The sequence below is a fragment of the Watersipora subatra genome, chromosome 10 (assembly GCF_963576615.1).
Source record: "Watersipora subatra chromosome 10, tzWatSuba1.1, whole genome shotgun sequence".
NCBI classification, from domain to species: Eukaryota; Metazoa; Bryozoa; class Gymnolaemata; order Cheilostomatida; family Watersiporidae; genus Watersipora; species Watersipora subatra.
The window spans coordinates 57,064,559-57,088,021 of NC_088717.1; the positions used below are offsets into that span (position 1 = coordinate 57,064,559).

General features: G+C 35.6%; 3 protein-coding genes across 3 annotated transcripts in view; all 3 read left to right on the forward strand.

Moving 5' to 3' along the window:
* LOC137407244 (uncharacterized) overlaps nt 1–1,194 on the forward strand; it is a 92,579-nt gene extending 91,385 nt beyond the window's left edge. Inside the window, exon 17 of the mRNA XM_068093849.1 lies at nt 439–1,194. Coding sequence (XP_067949950.1) covers nt 439–633 — 195 coding nt within the window. The 3' untranslated portion in view covers nt 634–1,194. The remainder of the gene's footprint in view (nt 1–438) is intronic.
* Nucleotides 1,195–4,226: 3,032 nt separating this feature from the next.
* On the forward strand, nt 4,227–6,633 carry LOC137406130 (apolipoprotein A-I-like). Its single transcript, XM_068092661.1, has 8 exons — nt 4,227–4,245; nt 4,350–4,490; nt 4,712–4,841; nt 4,956–5,068; nt 5,172–5,295; nt 5,482–5,729; nt 5,838–6,030; nt 6,398–6,633. Exons 2-8 carry the CDS (start codon nt 4,371–4,373, stop codon nt 6,505–6,507), a joined length of 1,038 nt encoding a protein of 345 aa, XP_067948762.1. The 5' UTR covers nt 4,227–4,245; nt 4,350–4,370; the 3' UTR covers nt 6,508–6,633.
* A 565-nt stretch (nt 6,634–7,198) lies between these two features.
* On the forward strand, nt 7,199–22,087 carry LOC137406408 (uncharacterized). The gene is made up of 9 exons (XM_068092982.1): nt 7,199–7,232; nt 10,340–10,411; nt 10,708–10,914; nt 11,396–11,524; nt 13,919–14,161; nt 15,826–15,897; nt 17,128–17,298; nt 17,437–17,571; nt 21,407–22,087. Exons 1-9 carry the CDS (start codon nt 7,202–7,204, stop codon nt 21,532–21,534), a joined length of 1,188 nt encoding a protein of 395 aa, XP_067949083.1. The 5' UTR covers nt 7,199–7,201; the 3' UTR covers nt 21,535–22,087.
* The last annotated feature ends 1,376 nt before the right edge of the window (nt 22,088–23,463 follow it).

Consider the following 23,463-nt stretch of genomic DNA (forward strand, 5'->3'; position numbering starts at 1 on the left):
AAATTATGGAATTTTATTTTGACAACTTTCTAAATGTAATCTGTATGTAAATAATTTCTGACTCACTCTTACCAAACGCAACAAACAAACATTGGTTAAAACAAACTTGTCATCGATGGTTGGCAATGAATCTTTTACCAAGAATGGTAAATATTCGTTGAGACGTTGCGTTGCTTGCCGGTTGAACTTGAGCCAATTATATCGAGTTTGTTAATGTGAAGTACGACTTGTTTTTTATTTCTTTACATTTTGAGTTTGTTTGCTATGAGTTTGTTGAAGCAATTTCAGTTGTTTTAAAAAAGCTCCTAAAATTATTTCTTCTCATGCACAGGAGTTGATTAGGTGATTGAAAGCTGCCTATTTATCTACTTTATCAGTGAGAGAATGTCCAGATGTACTGCAACAGCCTTAGCTTAACAACTCTTTTGCCATTTGTAGGGGATGTGCTTCTGTCAATATGTTTTACACAGAGAGTTTGAAGAACCTCAGCTATCCGTAGTTGAAGCAGTGAAGTATCGATTTTCATCGGCAAAGAGAAACGCTTTTCGAAAAAGCCACCGACGAAAGTCTCAGGGATCGCGAGTGTACTTGGCACCATATAGAAACAATAATGGCCTCGCCCATTTTGTTTGATAGTTCACATTTAAGGGTTTCTATTCACACATAAAGGCTTTTTACCAGGTCGTTTTGATTACTTAATCATTCAACAATCAGCACAGCATAATCTAAAATAAGGGGCTTCCGTCAAACGTCCTCATTCACCTCTAAAAGTGGAGCCAAGCTAAGAACTGAAGAATTAATTCTTTCCTTATGTACATATCTTTGTATAGATTTTTAGCTTACGGCTATTATATACATATATGTCAGGAGTGCTAATCAATGTAGCTGTTGGCATATATGTTAACATCTGTTATATATGTGTTCATATGTTAACAACTGTTAACATATGTTAACAACTGTTAACATATGTTAACAGTTGTTACTGACTATTAACAGCATTTAACAATGGCTAACATCAGCTAACATAGGTTGACAAACTTAGATCTGCCAACAGGTACCATACGAATCACCTACTTCTAAGATTATTCTTGTACTTACATGTACATGCATGTGCAACAAAGCAGGTCTATTTTCCAAATCTACAAAAAGGTGTATATTTTTGTACGTATTTACTTTGACTGATAATAGATTCTTTCCCAGAATGTTTTAGCGCTCGTAGTATCCTTTATTTTTTCAATATAACCAGATTGAAGCACAAAACTGTTTCCTTGGTAGTCATTGATAACCATAGAAAAGAAGGTTTTTCATTTTTCAAATGGTTTCAGTGAAATACATATGTTGGCAGCAGGTAATAATCTCTGTAGGAAATGCTGTTTAATATTTGGCCTAATATGGTATATTGATAGCAGTTAAAAAACTAAGTTGTAACTTTCTGGCTACAAATTAGAAAATATTTTAAGCCAATGCTGTGACTCTTGGCTAGTATATCAGAAACTTATCAGTAGCGGTATACAAGGTATTCAAAGAGCTTTGTCTCACAATTCATAATGCTCTTAGCCTAAATCATATCATTTGAAGCTTTTATATATGGCAGCATTCTATATTCAAACACTAACTGAATGCCTGGCATTTTTACAGTTAAAAAGTTTTTCAACAGAAAACTTATTTTTAATAAATATTTACATGTACTGTGTTTACTTTTCTGTGTAATTCATACTGTGCCGGCGCAGTTCCTACTACAGCTCTATACTAATTACAATTATATAGTCTTATTGACCATTTAAGTTCGAACATGTTTGTTCACGTACCGGCACGTATTTCTCTTCTAGTATGGCTTCATGGTTAACGCTAGCTTAAGCTTAAGCCCGTTGACAGGTCTATTGAGTATGACCACAACTATTTAATTGTATAATAATGTAGACCCTGGCGTAGTAGATAGTTCAAAGTTCAAATCCAGTACGAAGCAGGTTTTTCGCTCATATAACTTTATCGCTATAAATGGACACACAAATAACAGACAAACACTGAGATTTATAGATAAAGGTATCAGTTAGGCTATAAGGCTCTTCTCTGTTACACACTGATTATCTCTAAATGCTACTTCTTATAAAACTGATTTTGTGTTCAGGAAATTCAAGTTTCCTTTTGGTGACTGGGGAGTTGAGTAAGTGTGTAAGTTAACTCTACCAGTTTATAATGCCAAAATATTATTTTGCTGGAAACAACAAAATGGCTTTTCCCAGGCCTACACGGCGACATGCAATGTACTAAACTTAAGACAAGCATGTTTTCAAAGACTTTATATCATCCGCAATGAACAAAAAAGAAACATAATTTATAAAATAACTTAATAACGGAAGCAGAATAAAAACACAATATGACAGTGAGAAGACATAAAGACACAGAGAACTAGCTTGTAGTTTAAATGGTAAAATAAGTTGGTGATTGCGATTGGCAGCTTGGAGACAGAAAGATTACGTGTAATACTCATATCTAGCTTTCGCATATCACAGCATTATGATTGCCGATGCGTTGCCTTCCAGTTTTGTTATTTAGTCCATGAAAATATTTGAAACAATTTTGTACTTTTACTAAATTGTCAGTTGTTGCACAGGTTTTTCGGGGCGTGTTCAATAGCTTTGGGACTGTTTGACCTACAAAGTACTTTAGAATTCACTCTTAAAGCATTGATCTGTAAAATTGAATACAAGCCAACCTCTATTTGCAATCATTTCAACTTACAAATGTTTCAACATACATTATAAATTTGACAAAAAATATTTTACTCTCCGCGTTAACTAATTTCAACAAATGGCATTCAAAGTTTCTTTGAACATTACAGTTCTGCAGATGGAGCTGAAAAATCTGGTAAATATTTAACATAATTTATGATGTATGTAAATATCAAAAAATGCAATCTAAGTTAATTTAAACTTCATTTAGTCTAATTGGAGTGAGTCACTGACATATTTCTATTACGGCCTTAACCTTTAAGCCTATTCAAATCTAACTTTACCTGCAATTGATTTTATACTTTTACCTGCGTGTCTTTAAGGTATCAACAGAACCTCTTTTTATTAATTATAACTTTACAATTTTTTACATATAGTTTAATTTTATATAGTTTACTAATTGTTTACTAATTTGCCAATTGTTGTTTTAGAAATGGTCGCTGCTAGCCTAGCCTAACCTAACGTCCTGATTCAACATCTCACTAACTATCGGGGAATTGCTAAAAGAGGGAATCAAAAAGTTCGGGAGCACTCAGCAATGTCCCGCTAGTTACTGAGATGTTGAATCAGGACGTTAGGTTAGGCTAGCGGCGACCATTTCTAAAACAGCAATCAGACAGTCTCAAATTAATAGGGACTTTGGGAAAAGTTTTGAGAAACCATAAGGTGAGTTGTGTAAGACATGACTTAAAACTTGGAATCTTTTGACATGATGGGTGGCTCTGTCGATTGGTTTAGTTTTTGCGTGTGCTGCTCATCGGATTGGTGAGATATTTGGGTGGATACTTTAGTTTTTGCTCATAACTATGTGGATTTTTGTTGTTTTTTTGTGTGTGTAAACTACGGCCCGGCCTCGGCTTCGGCAATATCTCGCTAAAGGACACCTGTGATACAAAACAGATTAATGAATGCAGACCTACATGTACATGTAACTGGTGCTATAGGATAACTGGTGCCAAGTTCAAGTATTGGTTACAACTACATTTACAAAAGGTTATGCAAAAACTAGAAAATAAAGGGAGTGCTTCACTAAACATAGATTTTTAAATCAATTGCTACATTTTTAAGTATTATATTCAAAGTTCATAAAAAGTTAGCCTTCACTAACTTCTTTGTTTAGCTTTTCAAATTTTTATATATTTTCTGAGCTAAAATGCCAAGAGAGACCAATATGCCCTTAGAGAATATGTATTGCTACACATCAAGTCACCTTCTGGTTAGTAAATAAAATTTGAATGTTTTCTAAGTGGAATGTGTACATAGTGATAAGATTGTTTGACATCAGTGTGAGACCGTACATCTGGCTGAGATGAGCTGCTGTACAGCCAAAATGGGTAATGGCATAACTCAAAATCCGGGAGATGTCCTGATTAAAAGGGAAAGACCAGATGTTCTGCTGACGTGGCGCAGTTTTACAGCAAATTACGTGACAGAAGAGATTAGAGAATGAGGAGAGGGTATATAAGTCAGCGCAGTGGCAGCATTCTTCACTCTGGTAGTCATACATTTGAAGGTGAGTTACTGTGTAATGGCATAATCATAACTTTGAATGTTTTGTTTCTCTTCAGCATAGAAGTAAGTTTATTTTGATAACTCAAACAACCTTTTTGTTCTAAGGTCACCACCACAGTATAAATCATGAAGTTCGCTGCAGTAATTCTGGCCGTAGCTATCGCCGGGGCTTTTGCCCAAGATGCCACAACTCCTGTTGGCCCACCACCATTCGTGTGCACAAGCACCAACTCTTTCGTATGCACTGTAAGTGTCATTTACCTTTTTTTATTTCTTTATTCTTTATTCCCTTTATGTTATTGATGTAAGAGATTCCTGCTTTTTTCAAACTCTTGAAGTTTGTGAACCATTTCTCTACAACCTTCAACTACTGTGATAGTTTTAGTTTTAGTGATGGAGTGATAGTTTTTATCGATGTAACTTGTTAGAGTATGGATGGTTTGTTACACTGTTGGTTTCTCATACAGTTCCAAAAACTAGGACACACCATCAGTTACCATGCCAAGAAACTCGGAGGCAAACTCGCAGGTGTCGGACAGAGTGTTCTGGACAGCGCTTTGAGTCAGGGAGGCAGCCTGCTTGCAAACGCTGGACAAGGTAGTGTATAAAGTCCAAAATTATTTTGCTCAAACTTTCACAGCAGTTTTTTTGTGGTTTGCGCCAGAATTATGTAACAATATACATGTATATCTATGAGCATAATCCTTTTAGCTGTACTTGGCACTGTGCTAGAGCACTTGAACACTGAGGGTCTTCTTGGCAAAAGAGCACTACTTGATGATGTCAAGGAGCATTTCACCCAGGGTGTTGACAAGCTTAAACAGGTGAGTTTTCTATCTAAACAAGTGATTGTTATAATAAGAGATCAAGAAGTACATAGCCTCAGCTCACACAGGTCATGATGTCTCAGACATGTCTGTGTTGTAGCTCAAAGAGAAGCTTCAGGAGAACTTTAAGAAGGCTGTCGCCAAACTCACTGGTATGATCGCTGACCAAGGTTCTCTTAAAAAAATTGAAGATGATGCTGAAAACAAAGTTGATGGAATTGTTGGTGAGTTGGACTACAACGATGTTGCAGTATGAGTTTTCAAACTCTAAAAAATCTCAAAGAATTTATTATTGAAATAGATTTATGGAGGAAAAATCTGAGAGTTGGCTTCAAGCAAAAACTTTGCATTGCGTGTCTACATAGTTGTGCAAAGAAAACTTGGTCTTTACATAGATTATGATATTGTAGCCGAGTTCAACAAAGAAAACAAGAAGGGATTCCTCAGCATGGCCTCCACTATTGCTTCCAAAATTAGAGACATCTTCCAGGCTGGTATGTCCAAGTTGAGAGAGAGGTTTGGCAAGAAGGTTGATGAGAGAGCCATTCTCGGATTCGACTCAATCGGAGATGCATGGAACGCAGCCAAGCAGAAACTGGCTGACTTTGCCGGAAGCGTGTCTGATACCTTCCAACCACACATTGACAGCCTTAAGACTGTGAGTCTAACATATATATATTTTTCTCTGATCTCAAACTTTTGCTTGCAGTATTATGATATATAGTAGTTGTCTAGCAGAATATAAATAGCGTGTGCTACACTGTAGGGTATTGCCGCACTTGGAGCTCAAGCTAAGGAGCACGCTGGCAAGCTGGTCGATGCTGCCAAGGGAAGCTTTAATGACCTTAAGAACAAGCTCACCACACACATTGAAAGCCTTAAAGGACAAGCTGGTCAGCTAGGAACCCATGCTACCAATGCTCTGAATGCCCTTAAGGAGGCTGTCACTAGCATTGCCGGTGAGTTCTAACAATTTTCTAAAATACTCCCAGAATGATCAAAATAAACTTCTCTAGCTACTGAAGTTGACAATGAAGAACTGTCATGTTTCCTGAACAAATCACTTAGGGCTTCAGTATTGAACTCTCTCTGGTATTAAAATATAATTCTAACAAACTTAATAAATGCTGTGTATAAACCTGCTTTCCTTGTTCTTTGTGATCTCTGCTGCACATCTTTATAATCTCTATTAGAGAAACTTTGGTAAACACTGTTTCATAGCTCTATTGATTCTGTGTTTTATACCTCTATGAACACAGTTTCATAGCTCTATTGATTCTGTGTATCATCGTTAGTTTTACTACCTTATAAACTTCTTACTTTCAGCTCAAGCTCTGGCCAATGCTAAGGGAACCCTTAATGATGCTGCGAAGACTGGAAGTGATGCAGCTGGTGTGATCACTGACCACCTCGCTGGCATCCTCGGTGGAAACTAATAATCTCAGACACCATGTAGATTACTGCTGACTTCTATGAGAACTTGTTGTTACTCGTCATGCAACAATTGTGCTATAGTATTCTTAGCTGGTTCTAAGAAATATAGTGACTACCATCCATAACAAGTGTTTTTCATTATCCATATAATTGTGCCTTAACTAACACTGTTACACATTCTGTCAACTGCATGAAAAATCAAAGACATGAGACTCATTCATTTTTTTAAAAACAGTTCAAGACCTCGATCCATCCTTAATCAATTTGGTTGGTCAACAAGCAGTTGCTACTAGTTCTGTAGCTTGCAATCAACTTTAGTCAACTATTTTAAAAAGAGTTTTAAGATTTAGACACAATAGTTTGAGGAAACATTTTGAGCCAACAGTAACATAATATTACACACCATTAGTTCTGTCAGAGTATTTGATAATAATCACTTATAAAACGCACTGCTAAGGGTTGTAAGAAGCATTTTATACTCGTCCGACAGCTGCGCACCAACGAAAGTGCACCGGCTGTTTTACCAAAACTATCCATTAGCTGGACAGAGACACAGCTAGCCTAGCTATTATCAGCAATCATTCTGGTCATTGTAAAAATATGAGTATAAAGGAGATAGAGCGGAAAATGGCAAACGTTATGGCTTGTTGGTCACACAGCTGAGCTCCTTAGTTGTATTTCAGCCATTCTGCAGCCATGACTGGTTTAACCATCTTCATAACTACGAGTGAGTATTCTAAAAGACATTTTATTTTTGCAAGTCGTTTATAAAGATACACCAGAATGAAAAAAAACTGCAAATTACATGTTTTAACATTGTGAATGCGGCGCCATGACATAACAAACAAGTAACTGTAGAAGATTGGGTAAAATAAGTTTAATTCTGCTCTTCCAGCAATAACTTGATTTCCAGTGGAAGTCACAATCGTGAAATTATGATTCTCTGTCTAAATACTTTATAGAGGAAGGTACAGAAATGCATTTCATTGTTGCAATAACCTTCTTAAAGTTTGATAAATTTTGATAAAACCGATTAACAATATTTATTACAGGCACTGAAAGCGTTCTTTAGTGGGCTAGAACTAAATAAAGTTGCTAGTTCTGTCGTTGCTCGGTTGAAGTGTTTTTCAGACTTGTGCTGATGTACTTTGAGTGTAATAGATGAGAACTTTATTTTAATTAATAAGACACTACTATAGTAGTTGGTGGTTAAAAATAACAAAACAACAGTATAGTAATTCTGAAAATAATAGAAATAACAAATAATTGTGATAGCCTAGAGTAAATCGCGCATAATACATATAGTAAAATCCGCACTTTTCTTCTGTTGGCTGTTATTCTATTCCCATTACTCGCAATCCATTTGGTTTATACCATTATTTCAACTCACTAACTAATGATTTTACTAGTTCTTATCGTAAAACCTCCAATTGACTGCCACCTCTATTTGACTGCCACCTCCAATTGACTGCCACCTTTATTTGACTGCCATCTCTATTTGATCTCCACCTCTATTTGACTGCCACCTCTATTTGACTGCCACCTCTATTTGACTGCCACCTCTATTTGGCTGCCACCTCTATTTGATCGCCACCTCTATTTGACTGCCTCCTCTATTTGATCGCCACCTCCATTTGACTGCCATCTCTATTCGATCGCCACCTCTATTTGACTACCACCTCTATTTGATCCCCACCTCTATTTGACTGCCACTTCTATTTGATCCACCACCTCTATTTGAAAGCCACCTCTATTTGATCGCCACCTCTATTTGACTGCCACCTCCAATTGACTGCCACCTCTATTTGACTGCCACCTCTATTTGAACGCCACCTCTATTTGACTGCCACCTCCATTTGACTACCACCTCTATTTGACTGCCACCTCTATTTGAACGCCACCTCTATTTGACTGCCACCTCTATTTGATCGCCACCTCCATTTGACTGCCATTTCTATTTGATCCGCCACCTCTATTTGACTTCCACCTCTATTTGAACGCCACCTCTAATTGATTGCCACCTCCATTTGACTGCCGCCTCTATTTGACTGCCACCTCTATTTGAACGGCACCTCTATTTGACTGCCACCTCTATTTGATCGCCTCCTCCATTTGACTGCCACCTCCATTTGACTGCCACCTCTATTTGATCCGCCACCTCTATTTGAAAGCCACCTCTATTTGATCGCCACCTCTATTTGACTGCCACCTCCAATTGACTGCCACCTCTATTTGACTGCCACCTCTATTTGAACGCCACATCTATTTGACTGCCACCTCCATTTGACTACCACCTCTATTTGACTGCCACCTCTATTTGAACGCCACCTCTATTTGACTGCCACCTCTATTTGATCGCCACCTCCATTTGACTGCCATTTCTATTTGATCCGCCACCTCTATTTGAAAGCCACCTCTATTTGATCGCCACCTCTATTTGACTGCCACCTCCAATTGACTGCCACCTCTATTTGACTGCCACCTCTATTTGAACGCCACCTCTATTTGACTGCCACCTCCATTTGACTACCACCTCTATTTGACTGCCACCTCTATTTGAACGCCACCTCTATTTGACTTCCACCTCTATTTGAACGCCACCTCTAATTGATTGCCACCTCCATTTGACTGCCGCCTCTATTTGACTGCCACCTCTATTTGAACGGCACCTCTATTTGACTGCCACCTCTATTTGATCGCCTCCTCCATTTGACTGCCACCTCCATTTGACTGCCACCTCTATTTGATCGCCACCTCTATTTGACTGCCACCTCTATTTGATCCCCACCTCCATTTGACTGCCACCTTTATTGGACTGCCACCTCTATTTAAACGCCACCTCTATTTGATCGCCACCTCCATTTGACTGCCACCTTCATTTGACTGCCACCTCTATTTGATCGCCACCTCCATTTGACCCCCACTTTGACAATCTTTGGTCTATGAAACCACAATATCAAGTGGTCAGTAGAAAAGTGTCCACAAAATTGTATTAATAATGAATTGTTTACATCAATAACAATCAATTCGCTTGTTGTCCAACTACAGTCTTTCGCTTTTTTACGTTAAAACTTTGAAAGCAACACCATAGAAATAATTAATAACGATATCAGTATAACAGTAGTTCCTTGTTTAGCGCGGTCTTGATACTTTAAAGTACGTGTATATAAACAACGGTTTACATTTACAATAGTAGATGAATGACTAGATTTAGACCAAAGGTTAGACCTAGCGAGCAAAACTTTTACGCATTGCATTTGTGCTAAATGCAGCGCTAAAAAGTATTGCTCTGCTAGGAAATTGCTTGGGTGCTAATATTGACTAGTCCAGCAGTGCAGAAGAGTTGAGGTCAGAAGATATTGTGGAAGATATTGGACAAACAGAAGATGTTCATTCCATGGAAGGCCACAATCAGAACGCAGCTATTCGAGCAAACAATGGAAATATTTTTGTTTTAAAAACGTTAATTTTTGTATCTAAATGTAACATAAGTATGGTTCATTTATGTCACATGTTCATGAATATATATTTATAGCATTTGATAGATTATCATTATATAACTTGTAAATTTGCAGATTTATAGCATATTATTTGATAGCATCATAGAGGTTTCAAATAAAGGTTTTACGGTATATCAGTTTGACAACAATGAACAGGTACTCATGAATGTCTATAACCTCATCTATATATTGATTCAATAAAAACAGATGGTTAAACTAACTTAATAGTTATGGCTGACTAATTGCTGGTAAAGAGATATTAAAGGGTCAAGGAAAGTAAGGTAATAGAAATATGAAACGGGCTGTTAGGTTTACGCATAACTCTTGTTTGTAGTTGTTTGCCTGGCTCAATCTCAGACACCAGTCACTGGAAGTGGAAGTAACAAAGACTACATGGCATATCCTAGTATGTAGCTTACATACACTCTACTTAAAATATAAATATAGCTAGGACTGTTTCAAAATCACATCAATTTATTTCTTGGAAATTTATGTCATCTGCACGTCTAGTTTGTTAACAAGTTGTAATGAATTAATTGTGAAAATTTAAAGAAAAATGTGTCTTATATGATTATAGCTCTGTTTCCTTAACTCCTGCATGCTTATTTTTGAAAAACTTTCATAGTTTCCCACTTAATGGCTTTTGTTTCTATAAAATAAAAATGGCTATACCGAGCATACCAGCTTCCTTTATAAATGCAGTTCGTCATTGTGATGAGCAGAGCGATTGCTTAAGAATCAGCATGCCAAGAGAAGAAGACTCTTGTGATAACCAAGACCAGCGCAACGTCTGTCTTTACTGGGAAACTAAACCCGAGGCTAAAGAAAAAAACAAATATGAAAGCCACAGTCGTTGTTTAAAAACTGAAGAAAGTTTGTCTCATGTTTGTCCAGTTTACAGCAATAGAGGTAAGTCACTATTTTGCCAAATACTACTACCACTCAGCATTCAGCTAGGGCTGTAACTGCTGTAATGTCATCTACAACGAATATCTTCACAAGATGATTACTGCTGTTCATATAACAATATTTTTTACTAAAAATTAAACTAAATTATAAATAAACAAGTAAACAACCGGTTTATAAAGATGCCTTAAAATATTCAAGGAAAAGTTTGCCTAGCAACAGATTTTGTTTAGTTAGATAGTAACAGACAGAAGATAGTAACAAACAGAATACACACTAATAATAGACAGGAGATAAAGAAATGCAGAGCTTTTCTGGACGCTTCGAACTTTGCATAATTTTTTATTTATGAAAGAATAAGCTAACCAAATAAAAGAACACGTTTTAGTTACCTTTTCCAGGATAGTATTCACCACATAGTTTGGTCTACAATAGTCTGGTTAGCTCAAAGTCCTTGAGCAGCAGTGTCTTACTCCACTTGAAGGCTCAAGCAAGAACAAGTTGACAATAAACTGGCAAAACGGAGTGGATAACCAAGTCTGTATGAGAGTTAGGGCGGGAGAGCAGGCTTGCTTTGCTGTTAGAGACTGGAACCGGTATACTGGCTCAAGAGGTTGGTTGGTGATGTTGGTCAAACTGTACAGTCAAGCTGATGCAACATTTTGACAGAAACCTTACTAAACCTTCACTAAGTTTTACCTCTGTAGTTGCTATTAAGGCCATAGCTTGGTATTCTTATAGTAGTAGGTATGGTAATATGTGTGTGCTGGTATGGCAATTGTGGGATATTCTTCAAGTAGCCTTTAATGTCCTAGTGGAGTATTACTGGTAGTTGTTAGGTAATAGTGGAGTATATGTGAAGTACCTAGTATGTTAATGGTAGGTCTTAAGCAACTGTTGAGATAATAGTGGAGTGTTTTTCAAGTACTGTGAGTACATGAAAAACACTCTATTCTTTGTGAGTAGCTACCATCAACATTGAGTGTAATCTTAACAAATCATCACCAGTATGATTTTTATATATTCATGTATATCTATATACATAATGTATACTAATAGAAGAAATGTTAGGAGTAAAGTAAATTTGTAGGAAAAGTGCTACAAATCTGTTTTGTATGATGCACTATCCAGGTGCAGTTTGACTAAAACAAAAGTTTTTTTTAGTCAAACTGCGCCTAAAAAGGGCACTGCACAAAACAGATTTGTAGCGCTTTTGCTAAAAATTTACTTTACTCCTAACATTTATTCTATTATTCTATACTACGCTAGTTGCTTCTTAGGTTTTCAGGGTAGAGTTCTCTTTTTTTATACTTTTGCATCTGCTTTTAGTTACTATATATACTATACATAACATATATTATATATATATGAATATATATATACATGTATCTACTAGATGAATGCCCGGCATTACCTGAGTAATAAAGAAGTATTTATATAAAAAATTATTTTTATTTAACATTTAATAACAATTACCATTCTAACTTTTAAACTTCGTATTATGAGAAAAGTGATTTGTGCAGTTCAAATAAATTTAAAAGAAAGTAAAACAACTGTAAACGTTTTTAAACTTTTTCAAACAACTGTAACTTGTAATTTTCATATCGTAAAAACAGTGTTTTGTTGAACTAGATTAAAAGAAAAGATAAAACAAATCTGAAGGTGTTTAAATGTAAATGGGAAATAATTAGCAAGTGATGACTGAATAAAGTTTATTTTGCCACGATTACAATAAAAAGTTATTTGGAACACAATTATATGATTTTTATTGGTTTTAGAGTTCTAGGGAAAAAATTGTATAGAATGGTATAGAAACCTACAGTAATTATTTAATGCAAACACCCCCTGGTAAAATCATCAAAGTTTTATATATGTACTGGACATTTTAAAAGTAGTAACAGAACAATATGTTAACCTTAGTAGCTATAATTACCTACAGCAATTTTAGTGTATTTAGTGGTTACGATCTGCAAGAAATTGTAACAAAACAATGTACTACGTTCAGTAAGTACTATGGAGAATACTAACCTTTGAGACAGACGCATAACAGAAGCGTAGAATTTAACTTAAATGAATTTAGCTTACTAAACACATACTTGAAGCTAAATGTTAGAATGTATTTTACTAAACCAAACTTCGACTCTGTTATAGTCTAAACTTTTATCTCTCATCTGTTTCCGAATTCGTTTTTACTCTAACTTATGATGAATAACGCTGAGCTAAGATAGCGGAGCATCGAATATATCTTTTAGGCTTTGTAATAGGGATTTCGCCAAATAGCATATTGACATTTTTTGTTATTTCATTGTAATCAGTACACCAACTACTAGATAATAGTTTTTCAAGAACTTATTTTGGATATCGTATGGTAGAAAAAGTAAAAAATTCCTCTGCAAGTATGGAGAAGACGACAAAAACATCGTGTTCCATATAGTAGGCCTATGACGAAACTATCTTATAAAAAGGGCATCGTGGCCTAAGGGAACACTGTACTAATTAATAATTTAACATGTATAACTGCGAAGAGGGTGTACTGTATATGGTGAAAACAATGGGAATGGTAAGAACGGCTTAGTTTTCTGAGTAGATGTGCATGATTAAGCACTTGCGGGTGCAATCTTCGTGAGTTCAAATCCACTACGAAGTGCAGTTTTTATTCCAAGATTTTAATCATTATAGCTGGACAGACAAACAAAAGACAAACTTTGAGATGATATAAATATATATAATATAAATACATATATATATATATTTATATATATATGTATCTATATATATATAAATATATATAGATACATATATTTATATATGTATCTATATATATCATCAACATCTATATTTATATATATATATGTTGTACAAGATTTTAATCGAAACTTTAAAACGTATTTGTTTTTAGGGAATTGGTGTCTGAGTAAACTGAGTACATTTTTAAGTGTTGGACTGAACGTAGATATATTCTTGTCAAATTCAATTATTCACCATTTTACTTCGTTTCACTTTTTAGAAGAAACGTTCTCGATTCTAACAGACTCTGGTTCAGCAGTGACTGGCAAGTGTGTACAACAAAAAAACTCTTACTGCAGTAACAGAGGAGGTGTCGCTGACAATTTGTGGTGCTTTGACACGCCTTCATGTCATTCCAGCACAAGTAGCACTACCCTAACTTCTCCAGCAGCTCAGACAACTACACAGTATTTTACAACTGATAAGACCTCACGGGAAGGAGAAGCTGGTGCAAATCAACAAGGTTATGTTTTGTTACCTCATGACATAATATTAAAATTAGTTTCGAATTGGAGTCTATAAATCATAAAGTATTCAGGATGTCTTAGAGGCAAATGACAAGAGAATCTTTGTCTAAGAAACTCAGTCTCATTAATATGGGCCGCTATGAGAGCGCGTAGACCGATGCTGCTCAAATTCTTTCTCATTAAAATGGAAAATATGTATCACACTTAAACAATAACCTTTTTGAGGTTGAGCTGTTTCACATTTGTGGAGTGCCATGAACACTTTTAGCAGTAGTATGTGTGATTTTATGGCGTGCTTCTGCTAGACCTGCTATTGGTCTATTTCTATCATAGCAGCTATCTACCAATTCTTACCAGACCAGTTATTGGTCTATTCCGTTCAGACCAGCCATCTGCCAATTTTACCAGAGCGGCTAACTATTGAACTAGTTCTTTCAGAATTGTATTTGCTTAGTTCTAACTACTCTATTATTGGTATACTGATATGAAACCGTTATCTACTCATTTCCACCCCCCTTCTTTTTATCCACTTTTATCTGACATTCTAATGGTCTACCTTTAACACATCTGCTATTATTTCAATCTTGCTAGATATGTTATTGAACTATATTTATCAAACTTCCTAACAGTGTATCTTAACCAGACATGGCATGGTTGGCTACAGAAACACCTTTAGTATTATTATTAATATTATTATTGTTATTATTAAAATGAATACTTGTGACTGTCTGTTATAAAAAAGTCTGTGATCTGCCATCATCCAATAACAATTACCTTTACCTGTCGTCATCCAATAACAATTACCTTTACCTGTCATCATCCAATAACAATTACCTTTACCTGTCGTCATCCAATAACAATTACCTTTACCTGTCGTCATCCAATAACAATCACCTTTACCTGTCATCATCCAATAACAATCACCTTTACCTGTCGTCATCCCATAACAATCACCTTTACCTGTCGTCATCCAATAACAATTACCTTTACTTGTCGTCATCCAATAACAATTACCTTTACCTGTCGTCATCCAATAACAATTACCTTTACCTGTCGTCATCCAATAACAATTATCTTTACCTGTCGTCATCCAATAACATTAACTTTACCTGTCGTCATCCAATAACAATTACCTTTACTTGTCGTCATCCAATAACAATTACTTTTACCTGTCATCATCCAATTACAATTACCTTTACTTGTCGTCATCCAATAACAATTACCTTTACCTGTCGTCATCCAATAACAATTACCTTTATCTGTCGCCATCCAATAACAATTACCTTTACATGTCGTCGTCCAATAAAAATTACCTTTACCTGTCGTCATCCAATAACAATTATCTTTACCTGTTGTCATCCAATAACAATTAACTTTACTTGTCGGCATCCAATAACAATGAATTTCACTTCTCATCAATCAAAAGTAATGACTTTCACTTACCATCCCATAACACTTAGCTCTTTCGCTTCTCATCATCCAACCATTTCTCTCTGTCATCCTCCAATAGCAATCACTTTCTTTAATTATTCATGCAGCACATACTTATGTGTGTTATATAATATAATCTCTATATATAGTGTGACAGCATATATGTGAACAAATAACAGTGGATTTATTAAATAGATACATAGTAACGCATCATGCACAACAGTTGCAGAGTTTACCAGAGCCCCTGAAACAACCCCCTACCAGACACTGACTGAAGCTGCTATTGACACGAGTCAGCAAGGTTAGACAGCTGCAACATCCTTACTGGCGATATTAAAATTCATTGTCATAGAGCTAAAACCAATATCATGCATATACATTTGGGTATGATTTTGTATGTGCATTTGTGCATACATGTATGTCTATGCGGGTGTGAGTATGCATGCATGTAGGTGTGTTGCATGTCTTAATATAGGTGTGCGCGTGTGTTTACTAGCGTGTGCAAGCATGCTTTCCAAGCTATTAACCACTAACATCTCAGAAATACAAAGATCAATGTAAATATACAGTGACTGTATACATACAGAGGCCAAGTAAAAATTGGATAAGAAATAGGCATTATTATAGGACATTAGTAACCTAGCAGTCTCGTAAGTGTGAGAGATGTCAGATGTGCAGATAAAGTACAGAAAATATATATCTACACAATTGTTCTGGCGCCCTGAAAGGTGGTTGACTAACACAGGGGTTACAGTCTTAGCTACTAAGCTGAGGGTCATGAGTGTGAATCCTGTAGGGAGATTTCTTTTATTTCGGTCTCTAACCATGGCTTTAGCCAAATGGATCAACGAGGATCGACGTGGATCGACGCCGACCAACGCGACCCTTATTATAGTGAAGATAAACCACAACATGTATTAATTTTTGAGCTGTCCCAGTTTAACATTTTGACGGGTAAATCTTAGTACGAGACCATTTAAAACAGTACAGTTGCAAATTATTTGTTTTAATTTTAAAGCTATTTTAAAAAGTTTTGTATAACCTTCTCTAACAATAATTTTTAGTTATATTTATACTGAGTTAAAAGAGTTCAATGTTGCACCATATTCATTTAGGCCTACAATACAACCTTAGGATGAGAACACACAGTTTTTTAAATTCATTATAGAAGGTATTAATCCTACTCTACCTACTAACTTTGTCCAAAGAGTTATCATCTCTTACTCGTGAACAATATTTACTATAATAAGAACCCGTGTTCATCGGTTCGTATGTCTAAAGCCATGTTTAGAGGTAAAAAAGCATCCCATAGGAATCAAATTAGTTATTCAACTTAGCAGCCAGGCATACTACTAACTGCATCACTCGACTACCTTGCTGTATTGTGGAATAATTGTGCAGATACTTATCACACCTGACATTCTTTCACAGTGCACGGGACTTCCAGAGCACTAGTATAAAGTATTAGCAAAGGTATAAAAGCACTTGCAAAGCGCTCTACTTATTGTTAGCTTCTTTTATCTATTTGCAGTGCCAACTTGTGCTGGTCAGAGCAAGTGCTTGAGACTCCAGGGTGCGGGCGCAAATAGTCCTTGCGATGATCAAGGTCAGAGAGAGGTTTGCATTTACTGGCAGCCAAACAAGCGATGCAGCAAACAAAAAGCGACATTTTCTTATGTTTGTCCTCTGCAAAGCACAGTAGGTAAGATATAGCTTAATATTTGCAACCGATTCCATAGAGTAATGCAATCATAGACAGCTTATCCGGTTAAAACAGCAACTAAATTGTGGCTTGTGCATTGCATGCCCGTGTAGGATTATACTATAACATATTATGCAGATTTGAATGCAAACATTAGGACTAACAACTGGAAAAGCGGAGTGAATAATTCGGTATGCAAAACAGTAACTGGTGGGACTTGGGCTTGCTTTGCTCTCTCTGACTCGTCTGCTTCTCGAGCTGACAATAATGAAGGTATTTCAAGCCTTTTAATGCAATACTTCATTTATCCTGCATATGACAAATAATGTTTTTATGTATATGTATTTATTTTATGTAACGTAGTGTCTACTTCTATAATTGGACTGACAGTATCCACCCTAAAAGGCAGTTCACATCTATTTATGCTAAGACAGAAAGAGACAGCAATTAGCTGGTTCGAAGTGACAACTCACTTTGAACCAGCTAAAGTTGAACTTGCACTAAATTTTAGGAGATTTTACCAGAAACTATCGGTATTTTTATATCACTTGTGATTGTTTTCAATGTTTGAGGTGATCTGACTGCCAGGATGTTTCAAGATTAAAATTGATAAAACTTCATTATGATTAAAACCCTCAGAAGAAAATACGTGCGAAATGATGTCACTAGTAGCTATTGTTGCTATAGTTGATATCAGCTATTGCGTTCAATTTGCAACGTTACGCGTCTCTGTTTTGTCGATCTCTTTGTGAAATTAGAAACGTCGTAATCACACTTTAGATTGCTCTGAGCGTTATATTTGCAATCAAGTTTTAGCGATTTTATTCTTGGAACATCCTGGCAGCCAGATCACCTCATACACAAAAATAATTGCCAATAATAAAAAATATTCATACTTTCTGATAAAGTCTACACAAATTTTGTGCAAGTTCATTTTTAACTGTCTCACGTGGTTCAGTGCATCCTGTAGACTGTGCTGACTTTTAACTGTCTCACGTGGTTTAGTGCATCCTGTAGACTGTGCTGACTTTTAACTGTCTCACGTGGTTCAGTGCATCCTGTAGACTGTGCTGACTTTTAACTGTCTCACGTGGTTCAGTGCATCCTGTAGACTGTGCTGACTTTTAACTGTCTCACGTGGTTAGTGCATCCTGTAGACTGTGCTGACTTTTAACTGTCTCACGTGGTTTAGTGCATCCTGTAGACTGTGCTGACTTTTAACTGTCTCACGTGGTTCAGTGCATCCTGTAGACTGTGCTGACTTTTAACTGTCTCACGTGGTTCAGTGCATCCTGTAGACTGTGCTGACTTTTAACTGTCTCACGTGGTTAGTGCATCCTGTAGACTGTGCTGACTTTTAACTGTCTCACGTGGTTTAGTGCATCCTGTAGACTGTGCTGACTTTTAACTGTTTCACGTGGTTAGTGCATCCTGTAGACTGTGCTGACTTTTAACTGTCTCACGTGGTTTAGTGCATCCTGTAGACTGTGCTGACTCAAACATTTACTTTGATAATTAGTAATTACCAATAATTGATTGTTAATAATTGATAATAGCTTCTGTCTGAGTGAAGTGTAGAATATAACCTTCCAAACTTTTATGTAAGTCGCCTAGTCTTTATGAGATGTTTATTTAGTAATGTCAACTTACCGGACATTCAGGCTTTTTGCGGGAATGGCAGTGTCAATTGCTAAACCCTCAGCTAATGTCAGAATGTTGTTGAGTTATTATAAACGACATTCCAATGAGGAGCTTTGGTGATAACCTGTCGGTCTACCGGTTTATCTCTTTCAGAGAGGGACTTGAAAGGTTAAACACCGACTTTTATCAGACAGGACACAGTTTATATCAAGCATGCTGAGCACATCTTATACCAACCACAACCTACCGTATATCAAAGTGAAAAATACTACTTGTGTAAAATTTCTAACAAAATGACAATTTTTGCCAGCAGGTTTGACAGTTGACAACAGTTTGACAGTTGACAACAGTTTGACAAATTTGCCAACAGTTTGACAGTTGACAACAGTTTGACAGTTGATGACAGTTTGACAGTTGACGACAGTTTGACAGTTGACAACAGTTTGACAGTTGATGAAAGTTTGACAGTTGATGACAGTTTGACAGTTGACAACAGCTTGACAGCTGTCAACAGTTTGACAGATGATGACAGTTTACAAACTGTTTACTCCTCTAGGTGGCTAAATAGAAACAACTGTCGTAAAAGTAAGTGTGCAAGATATGAAATGTTTGCTATATTTTAATGTGTAAGCCAAACAGGTGCATCTGCACTGCACCGGTAATTTTACAGTAATAGACTATGAGAATACTGTAGCACTGTAAGAGTGGAAAATACAAAACTCAACTTCAGTGAAATGTGATAAGGTAAAAAAGAAAGGCTGTGACAGAAGGTTGGTCTAATTTTGTATTAAAACTAACTAACCCTCCGACATAACTTCTATGCAATAATATTTTAATTGCTGCCAACTTTGCATGAGACCTGCTGTCATCTCACCACATATTTATATTCATGTAAGTTAGCATATAAGATTAGGCTGATTTTAGTAAACAACTATAAAAATTGATCTAAACTTTGTGACTGAACAACTCTAAAATATTTAAATAGCAGAACAATATAGTTCATAGCAACTACAACAATAGCTTTCGAGCTGATATCTTTAGCAAAAAAACACAGTTAGCTTAAAAGAAATGAAAATGACTGTATTTGATGTTACTTGATAATATGAGTTGTTATTATTAAAATTATTTATGTTCAACTTTATGCTTAACTATGTCAGCTTGCGATTAGAACACTGTAGCTCATGTTTAGCTACAGTGTTACTGTAGCTCTTGTTTAGCTACAGTGTTACTGTAGCTCATGTTTAGCTACAGTGTTACTGTAGCTCTTGTTTAGCTACAGTGTTACTGTAGCCCATGTTTAGCTACAGTGTTACTGTAGCCCATGTTTAGCTACAGTGTTACTGTAGCCCATGTTTAGCTACAGTGTTACTGTAGCTCATGTTTAGCTACAGTGTTACTGTAGCCCATGTTTAGCTACAGTGTTACTGTAGCCCATGTTTAGCTACAGTGTTACTGTAGCTCTTGTTTAGCTACAGTGTTACTGTAGCCCATGTTTAGCTACAGTGTTACTGTAGCCCATGTTTAGCTACAGTGTTACTGTAGCTCATGTTTAGCTACAGTGTTACTGTAGCCCATGTTTAGCTACAGTGTTACTGTAGCCCATGTTTAGCTACAGTGTTACTGTAGCTCTTGTTTAGCTACAGTGTTACTGTAGCCCATGTTTAGCTACAGTGTTACTGTAGCCCATGTTTAGCTACAGTGTTACTGTAGCTCATGTTTAGCTACAGTGTTACTGTAGCCCATGTTTAGCTACAGTGTTACTGTAGCTCATGTTTAGCTACAGTGTTACTGTAGCCCATGTTTAGCTACAGTGTTACTGTAGCTCATGTTTAGCTACAGTGTTAATGTAGCTCATGTTTAGCTACAGTGTTACATTGCGCTGTAAGAACATGAATGCGGCTTTACAAAAATTTTGTATCAGCTTTATCATCTACCTAACCAATAATTAGAAATATTTTTACTAGCAAAAAGCATAAGTTATAAATTACCATAACATTATACCTAATTGATTGCATTTTAATCTTTAGCTCTTTATTCTGCATGTTGATACATACAAGAAAATTATAAACTTCGTATTTGTTTTCCGTTCTTTTATTCAAAGTAGGTTTTTAACATTAGTGTTGCTCAGTCAATTCAAAAAAATATTTTTTTCCGTGAAATACGGGAATTTTTTTCCAATAAATTCTGTTGACAGAATAGATATGAGTTTTTAAGAAATATGAGATTCTAAAAAATGATAACTTGGATTATTATTTTTTAAGCAATCGAGCTCGAAAATTTGATTTTCGATAAATTTCATTCAAGAAATCAAATAAGATATATCTGCCTCAACGTTATTGCTAATATTTGTGAGCAAAAACTTAAATGTAACTGCTATGTCGAACTATGGTGGACAAACTGGTATTATTTATTGCCTTACGAGACTTTGAGTTTTAGAGTCTTCTGCTCTTGTTCAATCTTACTTTAGAGCCATACTACACGCTGTACTCAGAGGGCAGTGGTGTGACTGATGCTCTCTGTTGGGTCAGCTGGGGATACAATTACTGTGGCAAAACTACGGAACATACATGGTGCGTCCCGACCACTAGCTGTTAACTGAAGATTTCTTCCTGTCTCCCACCTCACAAAGACAAGATGCTCTTTCACTGAATCAGTAAAGATGAAAGCAAACTAACACTTTTTTCTAAGACTCAAAGCTAGCCAGTAAACAAAAGTTTATTAAAAAACTACGATATCAGCTAAAAGCTTTTAATTCTCATTATTTAGCAGTTATTAGAAATATTTGCTGTCAGATGTCGTATCGTTAATACGCTAATATCGTTAATATCGTTAATATCGTTAACGGTCATTATGGTTTTTGAAACTATTTCTTTTATTCCATTTTCTGTCTTATTCTATAGTTAATGGCTGCTTTGGTTATCTGCAAAAACACCAAAACAAATTATATATTTGAGATTGTAATATTAAATATATGACAAGGTTCTCCTCTGTTCAGTCAAGTACTAAGCTGTAACAACATCATCAAGAGCCTTTGCGCCGATGTCTTTGCTTATCAAATAATATATAGCTTAAATAACAAGAATATGAACTTATCTTGCTATTAAATTACTATTTTTTCTTATCTTGTGTTCGGTGTCATTTAATAAAAGTCGCTATTGGTAAAAAGATGTTAGCTTTAATTCTATGCTTCAAACAGTCACCATGTTGCTATTTGCAACGCTATTTGCCATTTGCTATTGTGTCTTATAGTCAATGGCTGACGGGGCTACCTGCCAAATCTACAAAATATATTAAAGATTAGAAGACATATAAGTGAACTTAAGACAGAGTGCTCCTCAGTTCAGTCAAGTACTAAGTACTAAGTACATGTATGCTAGACTGAAATTTAGTTTCCTTTGAACAGTCAACCAGTGTAATATTATCCTTGATAAAAAAAACCTGATATGTCGCAACTGTGGGAAGAACTTGTCTCGTCAGGTTGTTTACTTTAGATTAAGTTATTATGTAATCAGCTTGCCATCAGATGATCAGTGACCAGGTAGGCTGCATTTTAATCTAAATATGGACCATAACTACCCTAATATGTAGATAATCCCACTATATCAGACGGGACTACAGGTATTCAGTCTATTCTCAGAACAAACATTGGAAAAGGATAATGGATTCGAAAATCTTAAAGCTTTTGAGTAAGTACATATATGTAGTCTAACATTTTAAATTTCGGTTTGTTATGTTTGTTAACAGAAATCGGAATAATGTTTTAGCCATTTTTAGTGACTCGCTTCAATTTCAAAACAATTCAGCCAAGATTAATAACCAACATCACTGTGTCAATGTTTTTCTCATTAAGTTTTTACCAAAGCTAACAAAAACCCTAAATGTTTTGATTAAACTATTTTTGTGTTATCGCCTACACTAATGCACAAATACAGAGATTTTTCGAGTTTGAATAAAAAAGGAAACTATAAAAGTGACAACTTTCTGTTGAACATGTATTTTGTATAGCGTTAATAAGTAACTGTACATAATTGCCTGGAGTTTGGCTTATGCAAGAAAATGAATATATGACATGAATTTAAATTTAACATTTTTAATGCGCATATTTTAAATATCATAGGTCATAATGACCTATGATATATTATATCATATATCGTATAACGTACATCGAATATAATACACCATATTTCCTAGATTGTATATAATATATCATGAAATATATATCATAAATCTTATAACATATGTCATACATCAGATATTATAATTAATATGCCATATATTATATGTCATGTACCATGTATCAAAGAACATGTGTCAGGCATCCCATATCATAGTATACCTTTGGTATATATAATATACTATGTATAATATACTGTATATCATACATCACATATCATATATCTTATATTGTTATTCATATATTATATTTCATTCATTGTATGTCACATATCATATATCACATGTCATAAAACATATACGTTGTATCATATGTCCTATGCCATACATTATATATATCAGGTATTATGT

Bases quoted from the DNA above. Each gene is read 5' to 3' on its own strand.
- LOC137406408 (XM_068092982.1), top strand. From the start codon at position 7,202: ATGACTGGTTTAACCATCTTCATAACTACGA. The intron at 7,233-10,339 runs GTGAGTATTCTA...TCTTGTTTGTAG, and splicing joins AACCATCTTCATAACTACGA to TTGTTTGCCTGGCTCAATCT. The intron at 17,299-17,436 runs GTAAGATATAGC...CATATTATGCAG, and splicing joins TCCTCTGCAAAGCACAGTAG to ATTTGAATGCAAACATTAGG.
- LOC137406130 (XM_068092661.1), top strand. From the start codon at position 4,371: ATGAAGTTCGCTGCAGTAATTCTGGCCGTAGCTATCGCCGGGGCTTTT. The intron at 4,842-4,955 runs GTAGTGTATAAA...TAATCCTTTTAG, and splicing joins GCTTGCAAACGCTGGACAAG to CTGTACTTGGCACTGTGCTA. The intron at 5,069-5,171 runs GTGAGTTTTCTA...TCTGTGTTGTAG, and splicing joins GTGTTGACAAGCTTAAACAG to CTCAAAGAGAAGCTTCAGGA.